At 39.4% G+C, this 20491-nt stretch overlaps 1 protein-coding gene across 2 annotated transcripts in view; it reads left to right on the top strand.

Annotated features, from left to right (window-relative positions):
* The first annotated feature begins 205 nt into the window (after positions 1 to 205).
* pax3b (paired box 3b) overlaps positions 206 to 20491 on the top strand; it is a 58650-nt gene continuing 38364 nt past the window's right edge. For both annotated transcript variants that reach the window (XM_007889800.2, XM_042339350.1), the window contains exons 1-4: positions 206 to 293; positions 1242 to 1474; positions 3174 to 3303; positions 4024 to 4158. In XM_007889800.2, the coding sequence (XP_007887991.2) occupies positions 206 to 293; positions 1242 to 1474; positions 3174 to 3303; positions 4024 to 4158 (586 nt within the window). The remainder of the gene's footprint in view (positions 294 to 1241; positions 1475 to 3173; positions 3304 to 4023; positions 4159 to 20491) is intronic.

Raw genomic sequence — 20491 nt, 5'->3', positions numbered from 1 at the left:
CTCCTGAAGTCGCCTTGGCCTGAAGTGGATTTATCTTTCTTTTTTTTTCCCTTTCCCCCCCAAAAAAAAATTAGTGGTGATTTCTTTTCTTTTTTTTCTGCCCCCCCCACGCACCACCCTCCCCCCCCCCACCCCCCACCACCACCCACCCACCCCCCAATCGGCAACCCACAGGGAAAAACCTGGGAACTGAACGTTTCTTAAAATGACCACGTTGCCTGGACCGGTCCCAAGAATGATGAGACCATCCCCGGGACAGAATTACTCTCGCAGCAGCGGGTTCCCGCTGGAAGGTAAGTTGCACATGTTTTTATTTACCCAAACGCTCTTCCTTCAGTTTATATCTATATCTATCTATCTATATATCTATATATAGTCGCGTTATCTATTTAGCAAGGGGAAGGGGAGAGCAAAGCATTGAACGCAGCCAGTAACCCCCAATATAATACAATGCAAATCCTCCCAGTGTTGTTTTTAATTAAACTGCACTTTGCAGAGTTGTTTTCAGAGCGTGTCCGATTGACTGTGTCTTCCCCTCACCCCGCCCAAGTTCAATATATCGTTTTTTTTAAAGAAAAACGTCTCTTAAGCTTTTTGTGAGCCCTTTTGCTACTTGAAAACAAGTCGTTTGCAGGATGTGAAAGTCAGTGCGTCTAACTGTGTCGTGGAATCAATGCAAAAAACAGACCACTTTCTCTCCCCCCCCCCCTCCCCACCCCACTCTTGGTTTCAATGAGGTTTGACAGTAATATGTGTACGGGACACACTGTGTTTATCGACGGATCAATGTCTTCCAACTTTATAAACTCAGAATGCGCATAGAATTCACGGATTAATCTGATTAAAAAACCATCTATTGTACAAACCGTTTCCTGTTTTGTTAAAACGAGAAGCCGAAATATCGATGGAGGATTTTTTTTTAGGCATTGGATTGAAATTACACAGCTGTAGCCTTTCCTGGATTGAAAAAAAATAAAACTGAAGCGGAATAGTTCAGGCGAAGCTTCATGTGCACATCTCACAGTATTATTAAATGACAACCAGAATAGCCACCTTTTAATTATGACACCAGAACTGTCCCGTTTTGGGTGACATTGCTGACAGTGAATGTATAAATATCTCTTGCTTCTGTTGTGTTCTTAAGCCTGATATACCGTGGTCTGTTTTTTTGCGACTGTGTTTGATGTCTATCTGCCGAGTTTCAATGCAACATATTAATTAGCCGCTTTCACTGCAAACAGTGTCAACACCTTTAGGTCAAGGGAGAGTGAACCAACTTGGAGGAGTTTTTATCAACGGCCGACCTCTGCCAAACCACATCAGGCACAAGATAGTAGAAATGGCCCATCACGGCATCAGACCTTGTGTCATCTCCAGGCAGCTGAGAGTCTCTCACGGATGTGTGTCCAAAATCCTCTGCAGATACCAGGAGACAGGTTCCATCAGACCCGGGGCCACTGGAAGCAAACCCAGGGTGAGGCAGATTGAACTTCAATTGGCTTCAATGATCTGGCTGGTTAACATGCAAACTTGTTTCAGATTTCAGCTGATCAATGCTATACATATATATATATATAGTATTATTTAAAAGTCACTCGGAACAACGTGGCAGAGCATCGGTGCTCACCACCTCTCATGTTGTTCTGGCCAACCGTGTTTCAGAAATGGGTAGTAATAGATCCTTATAACCAACCACCTGAGGATTGTGTTAGGTGTTTTCAAACCAAACTATACATCAAAGTCCGAAATTGCAGACCATGTCGTACCTGTATTTATGTCAACCCATGCAGTGCGAGTTCTATAATTAACAAAACGATTGCCCATGTTTTTTTTTTGGGGGGGAGGGGGGCTGTTTCACAACTAGTCGATGAAGTTTCTTCATGAATGTGTATCATTGTGTGGAATGTGGTTCGCGAGTTTAAAGAACATAATCCAACAGGGCCAAGTCACATGTGGCTCATCATCATTATCACATTGTTCAATTCAGTTCACTTAAATCATGGCTTGTGGGGAAAAAAAAGGTGTATTAAACTGAAGCTTTGAATCATGTAAGTGTTTAAAAAAAATCACTGAAAATCAATGGCAGTAGAATATCGTGAACTGGGTTAAAACGTAGTACTGTAATATATTGAGTGATTTTAGATTCACATTTTGTCATTTGAAAGAGTAGTATTTCTTCTTAAATACCGTTTGCTTCGAATATAATGTGGATTTTAAAAATATTACAATTTCAACATCAAAATTCGTTTCTCATGTCTCGAAAGCCCAAGTGTATATTTTAACAAGAGTAGTTACATTAAAAAAAAGTGCTAGTTATTTTTATTACATGGGTTAATGAAACACTCATCTTTAATGCGCCACTTTCTTGTGCAGCTGCACATCTAAAAATGGGTGAATGCTGAAAAGAAGCGATGTCGCTTAATTTTTTTAAACAATATAATTAATATACATGTATTGGAAACTAAAATCCACTTTCCTTTGGCAGTTGAGCAAAACTGTGCTCAAAAGTTTTATAAATCCCCTGTCCAATGACTCCGGCTATTCTTTGAATTCCCGATTTAATCTGCAGTGTCGATGGTTTTGTCAGAGAGAATTAAACAGGTTGTAATAGGTAGCACTGTAATTGTCACAAATCGATCAGTAGACAAAGAACCTACATGGACACCTCTTGTTGTATCAACGTGTCTGCACGGTTCAAATACCCGCACAGAGCAAAGACACCGAAGATAAGGACATCGTATGTGTTTCAATGTGACTTTTATTCACTGTAATTTCCGTGGTGACATTTACAAATGCACAAGAGATTGAAACAGCAAACGCTGATAGTAATTATCCCGTCATGAGAGATGCAAATATAACACTGTCGGGGAACGCAGATTAGACGTCGAAGTTGAAGAGTTTATTGAGACGCATTTTTAAACGCGTTCAACAATAAAATGGGATATTGCGGGGGGACGTACGGTAACGGTTTGACCAGGAATTGTGCAAAGCTTTGGCGTTACAAGGACTTTTTTTTAATATAAAAAAGAAAAATCGGAAATTGCTGTTACAATCTCAAATTAGTCTCTGAATCGAAATCGAACGCAACGAACGTCGTAAATAAAAACAAAGTTTGTGTCTCTCTCTCTCTCTCTCTCTCTCTCTCTCTCCTGCCGTCCACATATTTATTGAAGCAAATGGCTTTACCCGAGGTGGAGAAAAAGATCGAAGATTATAAGAAAGAGAATCCTGGAATGTTTAGCTGGGAAATCCGGGATAAATTGTTGAAGGACGGCATGTGTGATCGCAACACCATTCCCTCAGGTCGGTTCATTACCTGTGATTCATCTTAAACGCAACAGAAAATATATTTGTCCCCACTATCATCGCAACTGACACCGCAAATAACTATTAACCATCTGTGTTGCTTCTTACGCCAGGAACAACCCCCTCTTAACGACCATTCCGTCCAACTGCGCAAAATAGCTAAACGAGCAAATTTATTTTAAAAGTAGATTTCCGAACACAGTTGGTAAAATTATGAACCCAAAATAATGTTGTGCTGTACCGTAAATTAATGGTGTTGATTATGATGCAGTGTGCACAAGGAAAACGCGACCATGTGTACAGATGTTTTAATGATACGGTTTTGCCAAAGTACTGTGTGTATTAGAGATTTGATGGGGAAAAAAAATTAGAAGTATTTTCAATGCTTTTGGAGGAAAAAACAGAAGTCGATTGGAGTGACAGCTCTGAACGGATCTGAACGATCAGACAGTCCTTGAACGAATACAGTCGCTTTTTTTTTTGGGGGGGGGGGTCCTTTTTGCGACTTATGCAAATGGTAAATTTAAAAATAAATTCAAAAGGGGATTGAAAAAGGCGGAATTCCGCAACAATGATTTCAATTCCCCACAAGTTATGCGATGTTCTGCTTTGTCGCAAAGCCCGAGCAGTGGTGTGGCAATCTCAAGCCAATAAATAACTCTTGCGCCTGCAAATTATAGCCATAATTCTGTTTCTCCTTTTTTTTAAAAAAACAAGTGAGCTCCATAAGTCGCATCCTGAGGAGTAAATTCGGGAAGAAAGAGGACGAGGAGGAAGATTGTGAAAGGAAGGAGTACGACGATGGCGATAAAAAGACTAAACACAGTATAGATGGGATTCTGGCCGACAAAGGTAAGACTTGGGCACTTGGAATTGTGAATAAATGTGCATTTTTTAAAAAAAAACACACGGCGTGGAAACATGCGCCTCAATATGGGTTCTTTATTTCAGATTGGTGCACCGGATAGATTTAACAAGTTATTGGATTTGTTTTGTTTCCCCCCCCAAAAAAAAATCAGAACGATTTAATAACCATTATTTTGATCCGTTAATGAGGAGTATTGCGACAATCCCGTTATTTACCCCCTGAGAACTAGTTGTGAGCAGAATTGGCTCAAGACACAAGTCATTGCTGAGGCGCTGTATGTCAGTGCTCTGCCTGTCCCTGGCTTTGTTGCCTTCTCCTGGTTGAATTTCCCCTTAAAAGTGAGGGTCGGAAGTGTGGCTTTGTGTGTTTTTTTTGCCCCTGCGACTTTTATTGAGTTTGTTCAGGTGGTAAAAGTTGACGCTGAAGTGTGAAAACAATTCAAACATTTGGAATTGGCGGCGCTTATCAAAGACGGATCGATATGTCCGGACTGGGGAAGCTCTTTCTATCTATCTTGTCTATCTATCTATCTGTCTAACTATCTACCTATCTATCTGTCTATCTCTCTATATATCTGTCTGTCTATCCATCAGCACCGCTAACCTGTTGAGAGAGTGGAGCCGCTTCATTGTGCACAGACACAGGAGAGATAAAGTTTACCATCTGACCGCAGTTTCATTTACTTCCCGTGAATTTCCTATCCAGTGCAATGATTTTACTGCTTTCCCTACATATTACCAGTAAACCTTCAGTTCCCGGTGATTTGCCACAGGCTGGTCTGGCCCTTTACAGCCAGTCAAGTCAGCCCATCATCCTCCCAGGGAAAAGCAACAGTTTGCGCCTGTTCGCTGCGCTTCTTTCACCACCACCAGCATCACCGCAATTTTCATTGGAAACCCAGCGCCAGATGTAGAAATCTTTACCTGGGTGACATCTGCAAATGCACCCACCCCCCCCACCCACCCCACCCACCCACTCCCCACCACCCACCCACCCACCCACTCCCCACCACCGCGCTGTTCGGAGCAGTTCGTGCAAACTGTCCTTCACAACGAAGTTACACAAATTAAAACAAAAAGGACTCCTTCTTTTTCTTTAGGATTGTAAATTGATTTCAAGGTATCATATTATTATTATTATTAAGGTTGATTTCAAGCCCCGGTCGTTACATATAGAAAATATATAACTGTATCATGTGTATATATTATATCAGATGTATATATAACCACATATAATATATATAGATATAATGTGTGTGTACAGGCACTCTCTCATTAAAACGATTCTAGCAAAGACATTTTTTTTAACGCACACACACACAGACAAGACTTCCAAAATAATGAAACGCATCTGCACAGTCTATCCCACTAGAGCCCCTGTCTTTCATCCGAGGATGGCGTGCTGTCCATTTTCATTATTCAGTAAAATACTTGAGTAACCTTTTGCAAGTCGAGCTTGAGACTCGTGGAAGGGTGAGATACGGGCGATTTTTACAAAATTAAGCACAACCCCCCCCCCCCCCTCCCACCCCCCACACACACACTGAACACAATTCATTGTCAACTCAGCGAAGGTGAAATTACTTGGCATTACATATTTACAGTATTATTATTTTAAACGAAAATCTACCAGGATGTAAAATTAGCACTCCCCATTTTTTTGAAACCATCGTCTTTAAAGGTATCAGACAAGAGGACACGTGTATTTTTTGTTTGTTTGTGTGTGTGTGTGTGTGTGTGTGTGTGGTGGTGGTGGGGGGGGGGGGGGTAATGCACTTGTATTATTATTGTTATTGAATTGGGTTTGCAATTACATTCAGTTTCTGCGCTCGACGTGTAGTTAGCACTCTTTGGCTCGACTCTGGTGAGCGTTCAGCTGTGTTTCTGGTGTGTGACATGGAGTCAGTTTTCAACGGGATGGATATGCCAATTTGAGAGCGTCCAACACTGATTCGATTAGAATGAAATCCTCGGAGCTCAAACAATCGGAAAACATTGCATTATAAATTGTAAGGCAACAGGGGGAAAAAATGCTAAACTCGAGCCAAAGCAAGCAAGGTTTAATCTGACCCAAAATGGGTCATAGGTGGATATGTACGTACGTGTGTTGCAGTCAGTAACAGGGAAGGATTCTTGATATTCTCCAACAGAACATCATTTCCATTCGAAAGTTAAGGGCGAAACATTTAGACCCCAAAGTCTTAGATTTTAGTGGTTGTGACTTTTTTTTGGGGGGGGGGGAATAAATCTGAGGAACGTTTGACCAAAGATACAGCAGGGAAAGTCTTGAAAAAATATTTACCCCTTTATCATTTCAGCTGAAACCTTGTGAAACATAGTCACGGTTAACGTTACTCTGTGGACGATGTTGCGCGGAAAAAAAAACATTGTAGTGTTTCTTTCTTTCATTTTCATTTTTACCACCTTTTGGAGGCCAGAGCATCTCAGTGCAATTTCTCGGCCATTTACCTTCCAGTCTTTCACCCACCCAGATGTTGTGAAAGCTGGAACGGAGTTGTGTGAGACTTGCAGAACTTTATAAAGTTCTTGTAAACTTGAAAAGTACCATCGCTTTATGAACAAAGAAAATACGTTTATTAAAAAAAAACCCACAGTTTTGGTGGTGGTATGTGTGTTGGGGGTTGGGGTGAGGGGGAGGAGGAAGGAGTGGGGGGAGGGGGGAGGCTAACAGTGAACTCTTTGAGCTGGAAACATACAAAACTGTTACCAGAATAGCCCAGCACCTCAAATTGTGCCACAACATACACACAGCAGTGTGCAGGAAGAAGTCTGTATCTGTAAAACCTACGTACACATGCCTTCAGTCCTCAGAGGGTTAATAAAGACCCCCCCCCCTTCGTAAAATTACACAGGTTGGTGCAAACGACATTGCACACTCATTGCGGGTCTGGTCGCACAACCGACGTGCAAAGTTGCTGAAATATAAGAGGAGTTCGTTGATATTTTCTGGAGGACAATCCAGTGTGTCCCGGTAGTTACTGATATTATAAGATTGCAGTCAAAAGCGGTCTCGCAAAAGTATTAACCACTTACTTTTCGTGGGCGAGTGTCCCAAATCATCCAGTTGCCACGCCAACCTTCCGAAAAGTATGCCAAGCGCTTATATCGCAGTTTTGCTTTGCTTTGAAATGACATCTAAACGCATTAAAAAGTCGGAAATGTGTTTTCTTCGGCGAATCACAATTGGAAAATGTGGATCAGAACAGCCAACAATTTATGGCAGTGTTACTCGGGAGAGCTGGAGAGTGGCCCAGGACCGGATTAAAGCTGGGTTTCTAGTTGGAAAACATTTATTGGTTTGATTAATGTACAATATTTCCCATTCGAATTGCTTTGGTGTTCGGATGAACGAGTTTTTATCCATGAATCACAGCAAGAGAGAGGGGTGGGGGGGGGGGGGGGGGGGATGTATCAGAAATAGCAGAGCGCCTCGTTTTAACTTGTTGGGGACTGTCACTGTTTAGTTATCTCCTCTCCCCAACTGAGTGTTTTCCCCCAAAAGACACGTTTTGTTAATCAAAACCTCGAGCCCTTTTTTTTTAAAAAAAAAGACGAGATACTCTTTTTAAGGAAAGGCTGTATAAATCTAATTCCTCTTTTGCACCAGCCTGCGCACAAGCTCGACTGACACAAAGTGTTGCTTGTTGCTGGAGTCCATAGACCTGCTCGAATTTCGCTGCAAATAGGATCCTGAGTAGACAAAAACTACCAAATGAGCTGGTCAAACATTTGTACAACTTTTCCAGCTATACAAAGAGGTCCTTGAATACACAATCCACACTTGGAGATGAACTTGGAAAACAAAGAAGCGTGAGTCCATTGAAAGTTACACTTTAGGCTCGGGAGGACAAAGCCTGTGCCAGTGACAGCTTGGCTCCAACAAAAGAAGGCAACCTTTTTGTAATTCAGGGAAAAAAAAGGAACAGAAAACATCCAAACAAAAGGCTGAGAAAAGACATTATGGCCTTGCAATGAGGGATGAATTATTCAGTGATCGCTAGTCGCCGCCAGTCCTTGCAGTTTTATGGACTCTCCACCGTGGAAAACTCGCCATTTTCACCTACAAAATGTTTCTTTTGGCATCTTTTTAGACGTGTGAGATGCCGACTGTCATTCAAACGTACAATTGGCACCATTCGATTGAGCGAAAAGGCTTTGATTTAGGGCTGGCGTTTGGGGTTGGAAGGCGCGCAGGAAAAACTGCTAAGAATGCGGACAATTTCCTACAGCAAATGGGTTAAAAACTCGGCTTTTGCAAACGACTATATTCTTGTTGAACGTTGCAGGCTGGAATGCAAAGATTAGACCTGGCATCGCAGCGCGCCCTTGTTGTTTTGAGTGTCATTAGTTAAGAGAGATGAAAAAAAAATGTTTTGGGGTTGAGGGGTGGGGAGGGGAGGGGAGGGGGGGGGGGAGAGAGGAAAAAAAAAAGTCGGTTCCAGCCTGTTTTGCATTCTAATCTTTTCAGCAAACAGTTTAGGTTGTAATTAACCTAAAGCCCAGGAGTAAACAAACTTTGGATCCAGTGAAGAATTCTATCTCAGCTGCCGCTCCAGTTCACTGACGAGTGACATGATTATATAATATATATATATATATGTATATAAACAATAATATCCAACGCAGACACCAGGCATTACTACAATTGACTGCTTTAGGATTATTTTTTTTAAAATCAGATTTAGCTGCTGATAACGGGCCATTATTTTTAAAATCGAAACACATTACAGTATCTCGTACAAATTTAAAAATAACACCACACACACACACACACACATAATATTCAGCAGGACAGAACATTTGACAACATTTCCAATTAAAAAGACTCTCTTTCCCTCACTGCCCCCCCCCCCACACACACACACCCATATAAAGCTGTAAAACACTTTCTGCTTTAACTGTAGCCAACTTTTCTCGGGAAGTTTATGGAAATGCCGAGAGCTGTAATAACGTAAATAGGTCTCGATCGTTCCCAACGAAACCTACCCCTTGCGTTACTGTATCTTTCAATTTCTTTTATTGAGAGAGAGAGAGAGAGAGAGAGGGAGGAAGGAGGGGGAAAAAAAACTGATCAATCGAGAGCTATTAAAGCACCACTGGTCCCTCTCGCAAAGATCACCTCTTTGTTGCTAATTCCTTCTGTTAGCCCTTTAACATGGATCGGGTGCTATAAATGTTTTCTGTTGGTTCTCCGGGGTTATATTTAATGATTTAGGAGTGCATTAAAGTGTCTGGAGCTGCCAGGCTCCCGGTTTTGAATGGGACACACTGTTTTCCCGCAGCTCCAGGCGTGGTCAGCCTCGATTTATCCGCAATCATGCGCAGGTCCCAAATTTCAATCAGAATCCCTGGCCTCTGAAAGCTGATTAAATCGAGCCTTTTATTTCTTCTCACTTTCATCTTTCCTCGACCCGCCCCGATTCGCCCAAGGCACAAATTCGTGAAATTTCTACCCCCCCTCCCACTTTTTTTTCTTGCATTGGGTTTCTCTCTCTCTCTCTCTGCTTTGCTCCCATCGAGCTAACAAGTGAAGCTGTGAGAGACAGACAGACAGACAGAGAGAGAGAGAGAGAGGGGGGGAGAGAGGGATGGAGAGGGAGTGGGATAGAGAGGAACTGTGGATAAAAATAAGTTTTGTTCGGAATTGCCTCAAGTTTTGAAGCAGCCGAAACATTTTTGGTTCATGTTGTAATTGAATTCTTGACAGCTGATGACTGAGCGATGCAGACACGCGACTCCCTCTCTCCCTCTCTGTCTTAAACATTTAGATGTAAAGTTACAATTGCAGGTCTTGTTCATTGATTTAGATGTGTGTGTGAGTGTGTGTGTGTGTGTGTGTGTGAGTGAGTGTGTGAGTGTGTGTGTGGGGGTGTGAGTGAATGTGAGTGAGTGTGTGTGTGAAGTGGCAGAGATAGAGAATGTAGGAGGGATAAAAAGAGAGAGAGAGAGAGAGAGAGGAATAGATGGAGAGTGCCATGAAAAACAAACAAACAAACAACAACAACAACAAAAGAGAGATTAAAAGGAAAACGCAAAGGATGAGCAGAAGAGAAAACTGCAGCAGCAGCAAACGTTAAACATGATTTGTGTGTGTTTTGGGGTTTGGGAAAATCACAGAGATGAAGGTTCACATAAAAAGCTACATTTTATTCATTACAACGACTCCCTTAGGACGAAACCAACAAGGAAATGGACCATAGCTGCAAATCGGCCTATTACTAATTTGAGAGGAGTTCATATGAAAACAGTTTGCAATAAATGATCCCCTCCCAGCCACCTTCCCTTCCCTGCCTCTGTCCCAAGTCTCCAAACATTTAACGTATGCTCAACGTTAAGCATATTCGAGTTTTTCAGCGCTGCTTTTTCTTAATTCAAAAAAAATTAATAGTCTTTTGAGGTCAAATGCATTTCACAGATAGCTCGTGCTAAAAGAAGCACGAAGGGTAATCTGTTAAACTGCATGTATCTGGGGATAGTCATACCCCCCAAATTAGTGGAAGTGGTCCAAAACTCGAGAGGAAATCGAGACCAAAATTTAAAAATCATTTCAACAATAAGGATCCCAAACAGAGTTTCGTTCTTGAGCCCTACCTATTCCTCCAAATCCTGTGGCCAGATTTAGTGCAAGTTTGGACTATCTATGCATGGAATCAGATGCACACTTTTGCTGTCCGACCTACACTCTCTGTTAAGATTTCTCATTTAGGTTCCAGTTTCATAAGTGGGAACATTTTTCAGATTACCTGTATGATGAAACCAAAACCACTTATAGCATTTCAGGAGCACTGAAGATTTGGCTTAACTGTATATTTTATGTCCCTTTTTATAATAATAATAATTATTCAGTTAAATTGTGGCTGCTGAATAGCATTGTGCCTGTCCAAATCACATTGTACCTTTCTTGTGTGACTTTTTCCATAGCTTTACTCCAAATTTATACACCCTCGTTACATATTTTGAATGAAGAAACCTTTACCCTGAGGAAACATTTTCACAATTAAATAATGCCATCTTATTATCAAACAATATTAAATAATGTTAAATGATTATTATATGGTCATTTCAGATTTGTATTTTATTTTCAGGTAAATAATCATTTTAAAATGTAACAGTAAGGAGTGGTAACTGGGTAGAGGAAAGAAGCATTCCACGAGCGTTTGAATTGCGTTGTTGTTTTTAGACAAATAAATATTAACAATTCTCTATTACCAATGTAGATATTACAAGTTCTATTAGGAGGCCAATGTCAACAATAGAAAGATACTATGTATGTGTCCCAACCATTTGGAGCAATTCCCATATACGAGCCAACTGGAAACATCCCATGGACTGATCAATTGGAGAAGTACGAAATACAAGCCAATTGTACTAGTCCCATGTTTGAGTCAATTGGAGGAATGCCATGGGCCGATTAATGGGAGAAGTGCTATGTGAAGACCAATTGTTGTAGTCTCATGGTTGGTTCAATTAGAAAATGCCATGTGGAGGTCAACTGGAGAGGCAATTGGGGAAGTCACATGCATCAGATTATTGTGAGACTATTAGAACCCATGATCCTTATTTTATGCGGATATGTTAAATAAGTTTTAGAGTTATAGGAAATAACTGAACCTATGTTTTACTACAATATTAAACGCAATTCAGAATGTGAAGATAGTATCAATGTTGTAAAGTGCCCATAAATCAAAGCATTTATTCACTGTATTTGTAAATTGCAACCTAGTTTTATTCTAAGTCCCTAAGCATTCTCACAGCGTTATAAATATTAATAGGGTCAATTGAGTCCTTGGTCAGAATTAATCAATAAATAAATAAAATGTTCTGCTCTTCTTAAGTTTTCAAAAGTGAAGAAAACGTATATTCATAAATCCCCAACAATAATGTACCCTGCACGAGTATCAATCCTTATGACAAACTGAAGTCGTCCCTCTCTGACAATTAGTACAAAGGAAACATTTCACTGTGTGTAAAAGTCCTAAGGAAATTTCTGCTCAGGGACTTAACACTGTAAATGGATGATTTAATTGAATTAACAGTGAAATTTTCAGTGCTGTAAACTATACAGTAGAAATACATGCTTTAACAGTTATAAATAACTGATGGAAGGATTTTGGTTTCATGTTGTTGAATGGAATTGAGGAAATTGATTTGATCAGTCCTCTCATTTTCCGCTTTTCCATATTCCTTTCACTATTTTGGTATGCAACAGGCTATCTCAAGCTATCTTTGCTTCCCATTTAATCTTTGGCATTTTAGTAATGTGTTCACTATTAAACAATCAGTCTGTCAATGGCCCGATTCTAAAGATATTGGTAAATCAAGGTTCGCATGTCCAAAAAATATTTTTTTTGGTACAAATGCAAAACTTGCAGATTGAAATGTGCCACAATCTGAACCACTTACTGTGCGTAGGAGTTACATAGTGCAGCATGGGGTTCAACTACATACAAAACTGATCACTGATGAGAGAGTGTGCTGTGGTGTCAGAAGTTTAGCATGAACTGTCAATTTTACAATGTACTTTAATAACACCAGCAACACACCTCTATTATGATTACAGGCCAAATTGAATGCCTGGAATGAGTTATGCAGGACTGTAATTCAGCAGTAGCTAATTTGATTAATTTGCAGTTTAGCTGCTGTGCGAGATCAACATTATTAATGTTTAGTACAGTCGTTTAGTTCAGTGGCCCAAAAGCTAGCTTTGGCTGGAGTAAGGAAGTGAAGCTACAACTTTCTGTTTTTTTATGCAGCCAAGTGATTATAACAAGTGATTATAACAAGTGATTATAACAAGTGATTGTAACACCAATTTATTGTAATATTTATTCAGAGTACACGTAGCACATGGTACAGTTTTGAGATCAATGGTGATTATTCAGAGTATCCAGACCTGAAATCTAAGCAGTGGGTGTATTGTGCCTCGATGATGCTTTTGAAATTGTGCCCAGAGAAAACACTGCACAGTTGAAACTTCTGATGGCTAATGTTTGTATATCCACAACAAGAGGATATTTACAGCGACAGGAAAGGTACTTCACAAGTGACTTCACAAGAGTTTTATGTCCTTCTTTGCCCTACAGCTGTTTTACAACCTGGAATTAAAATCTGAAAAGGAACTTTTCAGTTACCCTGGCCAAATATTGATCAAGCACTTGTTTGTTGATGCTATTGTTGTGTGTAGAGAGGCCAGTAGCTCTGCCCCTTGTTGCTCAATGTCTATTGTCATTGCCTTTGAACAATAGGGATCAAAGCTGTATCTTTTTGGCTTACACTGATTAGAGAGAAAGAGAGAGGGGCATTCTTTATTGTATCTAATGGAGGGCATTGTAAATAACTAACTTTGGTAATCTTCTCGAGTTAATCATTAACTTAATTGGATTTTTTGCTCAATAGCCAAGCGACTGAGTAAAACTGTTAAATTTGAATAATCTATTCTTTTATCATTTGCACATTCTACTTTATCTACATTTACAATATTGTTGAGATTGCTACTCCACAGCGTTTTTTAGATTTGAATTGTTTTGGGCATTTTCAGCTACTTTCTAAAGGTAATTTCTTATTCTATGATCTAGTTAGACATGGGTAGAAATTTCACCTAGGTTTAGATTTACTCGAGTAAAGTAACATTTCAGAAAGTGCAGAATTTGGCAAATTGTTGAATTTGTTTTTTTTTGAAGCTTTGAAGCTCGTTTTCTGTAATTCTTAAAAAGAAACTTACAGAAAACTGGCTTCGAATTAAAGGTTGTATTTAAGAATTTGGCAAATTTTGGAATCTCTAAAAACACTATCTTAATAGTGTAAATCTAAACCAAGGTGGAACTTTTCCCCCAATAGTTTATTTAAATTCATATCATCAGAGTTTCATAATTATCTGGTTTGCAGTAAGTTTCACTCAAAACACTGTGATTTAAAATAATTAATAGGTGTCGTTTTTTGGGGCATAAATCCCATCTGGAGGGCACTTTCTTTTTCTTTTACTTTTTCTGAAGACTTCTACCTAAAATCAACACCAGATTTGGGAAATTGCTAAGAATGCTTTCACTACCATGCTTTTAAACTACTCATGAACTGTCTTTGAACCAAGCAGAAACGCAGCAAATAATTATAAAGGAGCAAGAAGCCTTTTTAGCTTTAATTATTCTCTTCATTCCCCATGTAAAATGATATGGGGAAAGGATACTGGGGACTAAAGAACAACTTAGCTACGTACACTGTTGACTGGTAGCATGTTAGAGGTATGATTGAGATAAATCAATATAATCTGATGATAGTTTGTTGTAATATTGTTTGAATAACTTCACACTGTAATGGAGAATCTTGCCAAGACCTTTTGACTATTACTTCATGTTTTACCTGCTTTGTTAATGTTATTGTCAACTGACATCAAACTATACTTCAATGCAGTCTCCCTCAGCATTATGACTTACTAGTCTGGCTTGATTATTTTACTGGAAAACTAAAGTAGTTTATAGATTTTCCTTCCCTGGTTACTTCTGCAATATTTATCTGATTTATTTTAGTGAAAAAAATGTGGAGTCTGTAGTTTCTAAACATTCACTTTTCTGCCATGGAGCAAACATCTGTCTGCCCAGAGTTAGCAGAACCATTACTTTCTACATTAAGAGAATTTCTTGTTTTGAAGTGTTGCGACATGTTCAAAACTCCAAGTTGAACCAGGTAATTTGTGGTAATAAATAAATCTTGATATTGATCTTGATAAAGGTCCACAATTTCTGGAACCAACTCTTTAGAACGTCTGCGTTTGTGAATGATTTTCAAAGCTATGAGCTGTCACAAATTGTCAACTCATAATAATGAGTGACGTGTACTTAGTTTTAAGTTACCTTCAATTGAGCAGCTATATATTTAGCTACTTTACTGCTGAACATATGCTGATTTCCCTTTTTCCCCCATAGTATTCTTTGATAGCTATTAATGCATTGTGGATCTTATTGAACTGTTTTAAAGAGATTGGATAATCAAGCAGAAAACAATGTCTATGAAGGGCTTCAGACATATTGGTATCTTTTATAAATATTTTTAACTTCTGGGATCACGTTTCATGGATCTGATGTTGCAGAGTATCACAGAAAAACATGTTAAAAGTTCCCTCATCAGGAATGAATAACTAACAGTGAAGCATCATCTGGCTAAATAACAGAGTTTTTGTTATATAAATGGCAGCTAAGTTATTAGGAAAACGATAATCATGCAGGAGATTAATTTGTCCTCGAACATAAATTATATCGGACAATATTAATCAGAGATTGGAGCAGAGTCGCTACTAGCTTTAATTATTTGCTGTGGTCCATTATACCTAAAGTGCACGGTTTTCCCTTTTGCTTGATGATTATGGCAGCAAATGCAATAAGTACAATTTAGAAAATGCGGTTGATAAATCCAGCACAGTCATGCCCTATTTTGATTATATTTGCAAAAATCTTTGGAAATAGTAGTTTTTTTAAAGTGAATCTGAAAACATGTGCAAGTTGCTTAAAAAATCCAAACCAATTACTGAAAGTGAGACCTTAATAATTCCCTTTTTAAGTGGAAGGACACCACATGATTTTCACTGGTTCGGAAAGCTTGTTGAATTCGAGCAATATCAATTCGTAAACTCCTATCTTCTGGAACTCCATCCCTCTACTGCTATATCTGTCTGTCTCTAAATGAAGCCTAAAATCCTACCTCTCTGACCTCCCCCTCCTCCTTCCCTTTCTCCATTGAAAGGCATCTAACATCGTTCTTATGAAGCCCTCCGAATCATTATACTGCATGAAGCGTGCTATATAAAGTTTTTGTTGTTGGAGTAGCAATTGCCTACTTGAAAGTAACAAAGCATAGACCACTAATCGTGACCGAATGTTTGTTGAGAGCACAGGAAATCAAGAGCAGTATCACTTCTGTACCATGTGTCATGCAGGATGAGCCAAATTACTGTTGTGGGTATGAATGCCTCACATGAGTGTGCATGGTACTTCTGGTGAATGTAATCAGTGTTTGGTGAATGCCTCAGTTACAAACATAGCTGTTCCAATGAAAGCAATGGCAATTGTGAGGAGTGAAAATAGTTAATAATTGCTGTGAGAGTGAAGAAACCATATGAATCTCAAAAGAAATGATCAATTATTTGTTACTTATGTTGAAAAATGAATCACTTGTGGCTTGTGGCTTGTTTTGAAGATCCATTGAAAAACACTGAATTACGAGCAGGTCCATTCAGAAATATGAAGCTTAAACATATGAACCAGAATTTAACACATTTTACATGTTCATGTTTAATTCTTCTATTCTACCCTTTAGGTTTGTGCACCCACTAACAACACACTGCAGCCCAACTTTCTCACAAGCCTTTAACCTTGCCACTGTCTTATCAGACACAAATAACTGCAATAGAGAGATTCCACATTGATTCTAGTTCCCAGTTTGCTCAGTAGTTTGTGGGCTTTTCCCTGGGCACCTGTGCTTGGCACCTTCTCCAGGCAGCTGAAATTAGGAACTCACAGGGTTGGGACTGCGACAGAGTCCATTGTTACACCATTAAACCATACCATTGTACTCTACTTGCTTTCCCCAACCATAGTCTTTATTTGACGTTGCCAGGGAATACTTACTGAGTATCACTTTCCTGACCAAAAGTTTGGAAAATGTTAGGTTTCAAAGAAATAGCCTTTTTGAGAGTTGCAACGGAAAAAATAGAATTATTTGAATCATATTGGTACCATTATGAGGTATGGGGAAGCATTATAGTCTGCCTTGCCCCTTAAATAACCTGGAAAAGCCCTGGAGGAATTTGTGATGGCAGATTTCTTGTACACCGTATTTTGTACATTGTATTTCTTATTTAGTCTACCGAAGACTTCATGTGCACCTGTGACCCTATTCAACAAATAGTAATTACAGTTCCGTGGCTGTGCCTTCAGCCAGGATAATTGCCCAACTTCTGGAACTCTCTCCCTATACCCCTGTATCTTAACCCCTCTCTATATCTGTCTTCAAAACCCACCCTTCGACTGTGCCTTTGGTCATCTCCGTTATACTCTGCTCTCTGTTCTCCACACCCTCTCTCCCCCCACCCTCCAATCTGGTGTCTATCATCATCTTTGTAGAGTGAAGGACACTATGTAAATGCAAATTGGTCTTGTTGTAGTAAAGTAACACCAAACGCTTTGCCAAAGTTAGAAATATCAATCTGTCTTACTTCCTTAATTAGGAATCACTTGTGATTTGTGGAAATTCTACTGTGGAGATACATAGCACCAGAGTAGAGATACAGCAGATTGGGATGACATTCTTCTTGTTATTGGAAGGAATCTCGATTTGCGTGACAGGCTTCTTATTCACCCGTTAAGAAATACCCTACATAGATAGACCCCGCAATGTATAGATATACCACAGTGGGAGGATACCTGCCAGAGTGAGCATTCTTCAGACTGTCTCCATTGAAGAGCTTGTAGGCCTTCAGAGTAAAGTGGTTAGTGGGTGTGAAATGCTGCTTCACAGTGAAGTAGAGAAAATCAGGGGGAGAATTAACCTGGGTCCCTCATACATCCTTCCTAGCAGCCTTGAGTCCCAGTCAGCTGTCCATTCTTTAGACCCAGCGGTGTATGGGGTCTTAAGAGGGGGCAAAATGAAATAACAAAGGAACTACCATACAACAAACAAATACACTGCATTTTGAATTTCCGAGAAATGTTTCATCTGCAACCTCTAATTTTAATCATCGCCCCTGACATACGAAATACAAACCGTCGAACCATGCAACTGTTGGCCTGAAGAGTTTAAAACTTGGGTAAAAAAGTTGCGTGAATCTGCTCCCCCAAGTTCTTAAGGGCTAAGATTTTCAGGAGATATATAGCTGAGACTTTTTTTTGTTTTCTTTCACATCCCCTATTCTAATGTACTCTCGCTGAGCAGCTGCTGTCAGTTGGCATCTGCAAAACCCACACTATGATAGTCAGGCATTACAAGTCCAGTGTTCACCAAACTGTCAACGCCTGTTGTGATTAGCAATGTGAAATTTAATGTGTTTTATCTCAACACGTAAAAGGAGCAACCCCTCCAAACCCCACTCATAATGTCATGGTCCTCGATTTGCATCCCATCATGAAAAAGAGGGAACGACAAAATATCACAGTGGCTAAAAGCTAAAAGGTACCAGGAGAGAGGGAAAAAAGGCTCTTTTTCTTCACCACTAAGCCTTTCAAACAAAATTATGTCTTCAATATCCCATTGGTGTTTACTTAATTTGGAAATGGGTATAATAACAGTAACAATACAATCCTTCACAGATCAGGGGATCGTGCTTGCAGATTGAACATAAATACACTTCAGAAATACAAACATTCAAAGGATAAAATATTTCTCAAAGGGGAATCTGGAAAGGGTAATTGAATAAGCTTGGATCTCTGAAATATGTCATGGTGAGTGCAGTCAACATGTCATAATTAGTTTCACTGAAGACCATTCCAACAATCTGCTTCTATTCTTCCTGCTTCATTGTCCACAGCTAGGCAAATAGCCAGAGGACAAAAGGAATCAAGTTCTGACAAAACATGAAAGAGTAAAAAGATTTAACTGCTTTTATCAAAGAAACTGAGAGGGACTTTGTTTGTGTAAATAAAGTGAATAACTGGCTATCAATATTTAAGCAATTGCTGATTTCAATACTGTCGACACATTGGAAAAATGACTCTTTGATATCTTTGTGTCGTAGAATACACCAAGTGTGGCATTTTTTGTATTAGCCCAACAAGTAGATAAATACAAACAAAGCAGCGAGTTTACAACTTTAACTTATCAGGTCACAGGAAGCAATTCGAGAAAGAGTCATGTCTCAATATATCTGGGAGCATTTTTAAGGAGCTATAAAATTGACTGCAATGCATTTACAGTCGCTTCATTGAAGTTGTTGATTGTAAATTGACCAGCCAGTAATTTTGTAAAGGAAATGTAGCTCGGAAGTTAAATTCAGAGCATAAGAAATTCCATTGTGAAGTGTTGAGGAATCAATTCACGACAGAGACAAGCGCAATAGTAATATAAAAAAAATGACAAAGTCAAAAACGAGAATAAAGGATAATTAGAAATGAAAGTGAGAACCCAGATTATAACAGGAATTTTTTTTTAAATCCATGTAAAGTTCTAATAATGAGCAAATCATTTAAGGTGCATTAGTTAGTTACTATTAGTGCTACTTGGGAGATATGGCATTGCATTGTTACAGTAGTTTGGAATCAGCCTTTTTACATCATATTTAAATCCTGACACTATACAATAAAAATATTGCGGTGGAACATTTGGCAAACTGACAAATTGAAGAAATAAGATACAAAACTAAAATGCACAAAGCTTAAGTCCTTGTGTGACAAAAAGTTGTCACACTGTTGAGTCTTGAACTACTTCTAGCACTACTTCATAGTGGTATATTTGTGTTGGTTTTCTCTTGTTTGTTTACAGTACAAATTACCATTAGAGCAAAGCTTCTCAACTCTTTCTACCTCCCCCTTCATGAGGCCTTCAGCGTGGTGACCATCCAAGCATAAAAACATGCTTATCTGCAAATGAATGGCAGCTCTATGCTTCATTAAAGCTTCTTTCTCTTTTGGCACTCGCATTGTGACCCTTTGATATTAATTCAAAGGGCAATTAATGAATGCGGCCTGTCTTTGAAGTGAGGTATTCAGGGCAGGGAATAGGATGAACCTGGGGCTGCAATGGACTATATTCATTCAGTAGCCCTTCAGAAGGGGTACATCCAGTTCAGGGGGTTTTGTTTCAGCTTGTACTTAATGTAGCGCAGCTGATTCTACGTTTGTTAATTGCGTTATATTGGAATTGAGTACTGATAGCGATGTTTGTAGTAATCTAGGGCAGCCAGTTGTTCGAAGGGTTCTGATAATTTTCTTTCTGTGAGTTAAGGGTTACGGTTGGATAGTGAGGTTGTTTATATTTATATTTTGTAACTTCTTGTGCGGAATTGATTGTGCTCAATTGCATTAGCGCTGAGAGGCGTTGGATTGGTCTTGCACCAGGCTGACTGAGCGCTAATTTGGCTGCACTCAGTTAACTATATGCGCCGAATTGGGATTCGCTCTACTGTGACCAAATCCTTCATAAGGCAGTTTGAATTGACTAAAAGAAAATGGACAAGAGAAGGTCAAGGAGAAAGGGGTAAAGAAACACTCTATTTGTTAGAAGTATTAGCCAAGCAAAACTCCAAATAGCAACAATATGACCACAGTTAATAGACAAGCCAGACAGAGGCATGTCAATCACTAATCTTGGAAAAAAA

The sequence above is a fragment of the Callorhinchus milii genome, unplaced genomic scaffold (genome assembly GCF_018977255.1).
Source record: "Callorhinchus milii isolate IMCB2004 unplaced genomic scaffold, IMCB_Cmil_1.0 Scaffold11, whole genome shotgun sequence".
Classification (NCBI taxonomy): Eukaryota; Metazoa; Chordata; class Chondrichthyes; order Chimaeriformes; family Callorhinchidae; genus Callorhinchus; species Callorhinchus milii.
Note: the sequence above shows the minus strand (reverse complement) of the source record. Positions and strands in the feature narration are given on the sequence as shown.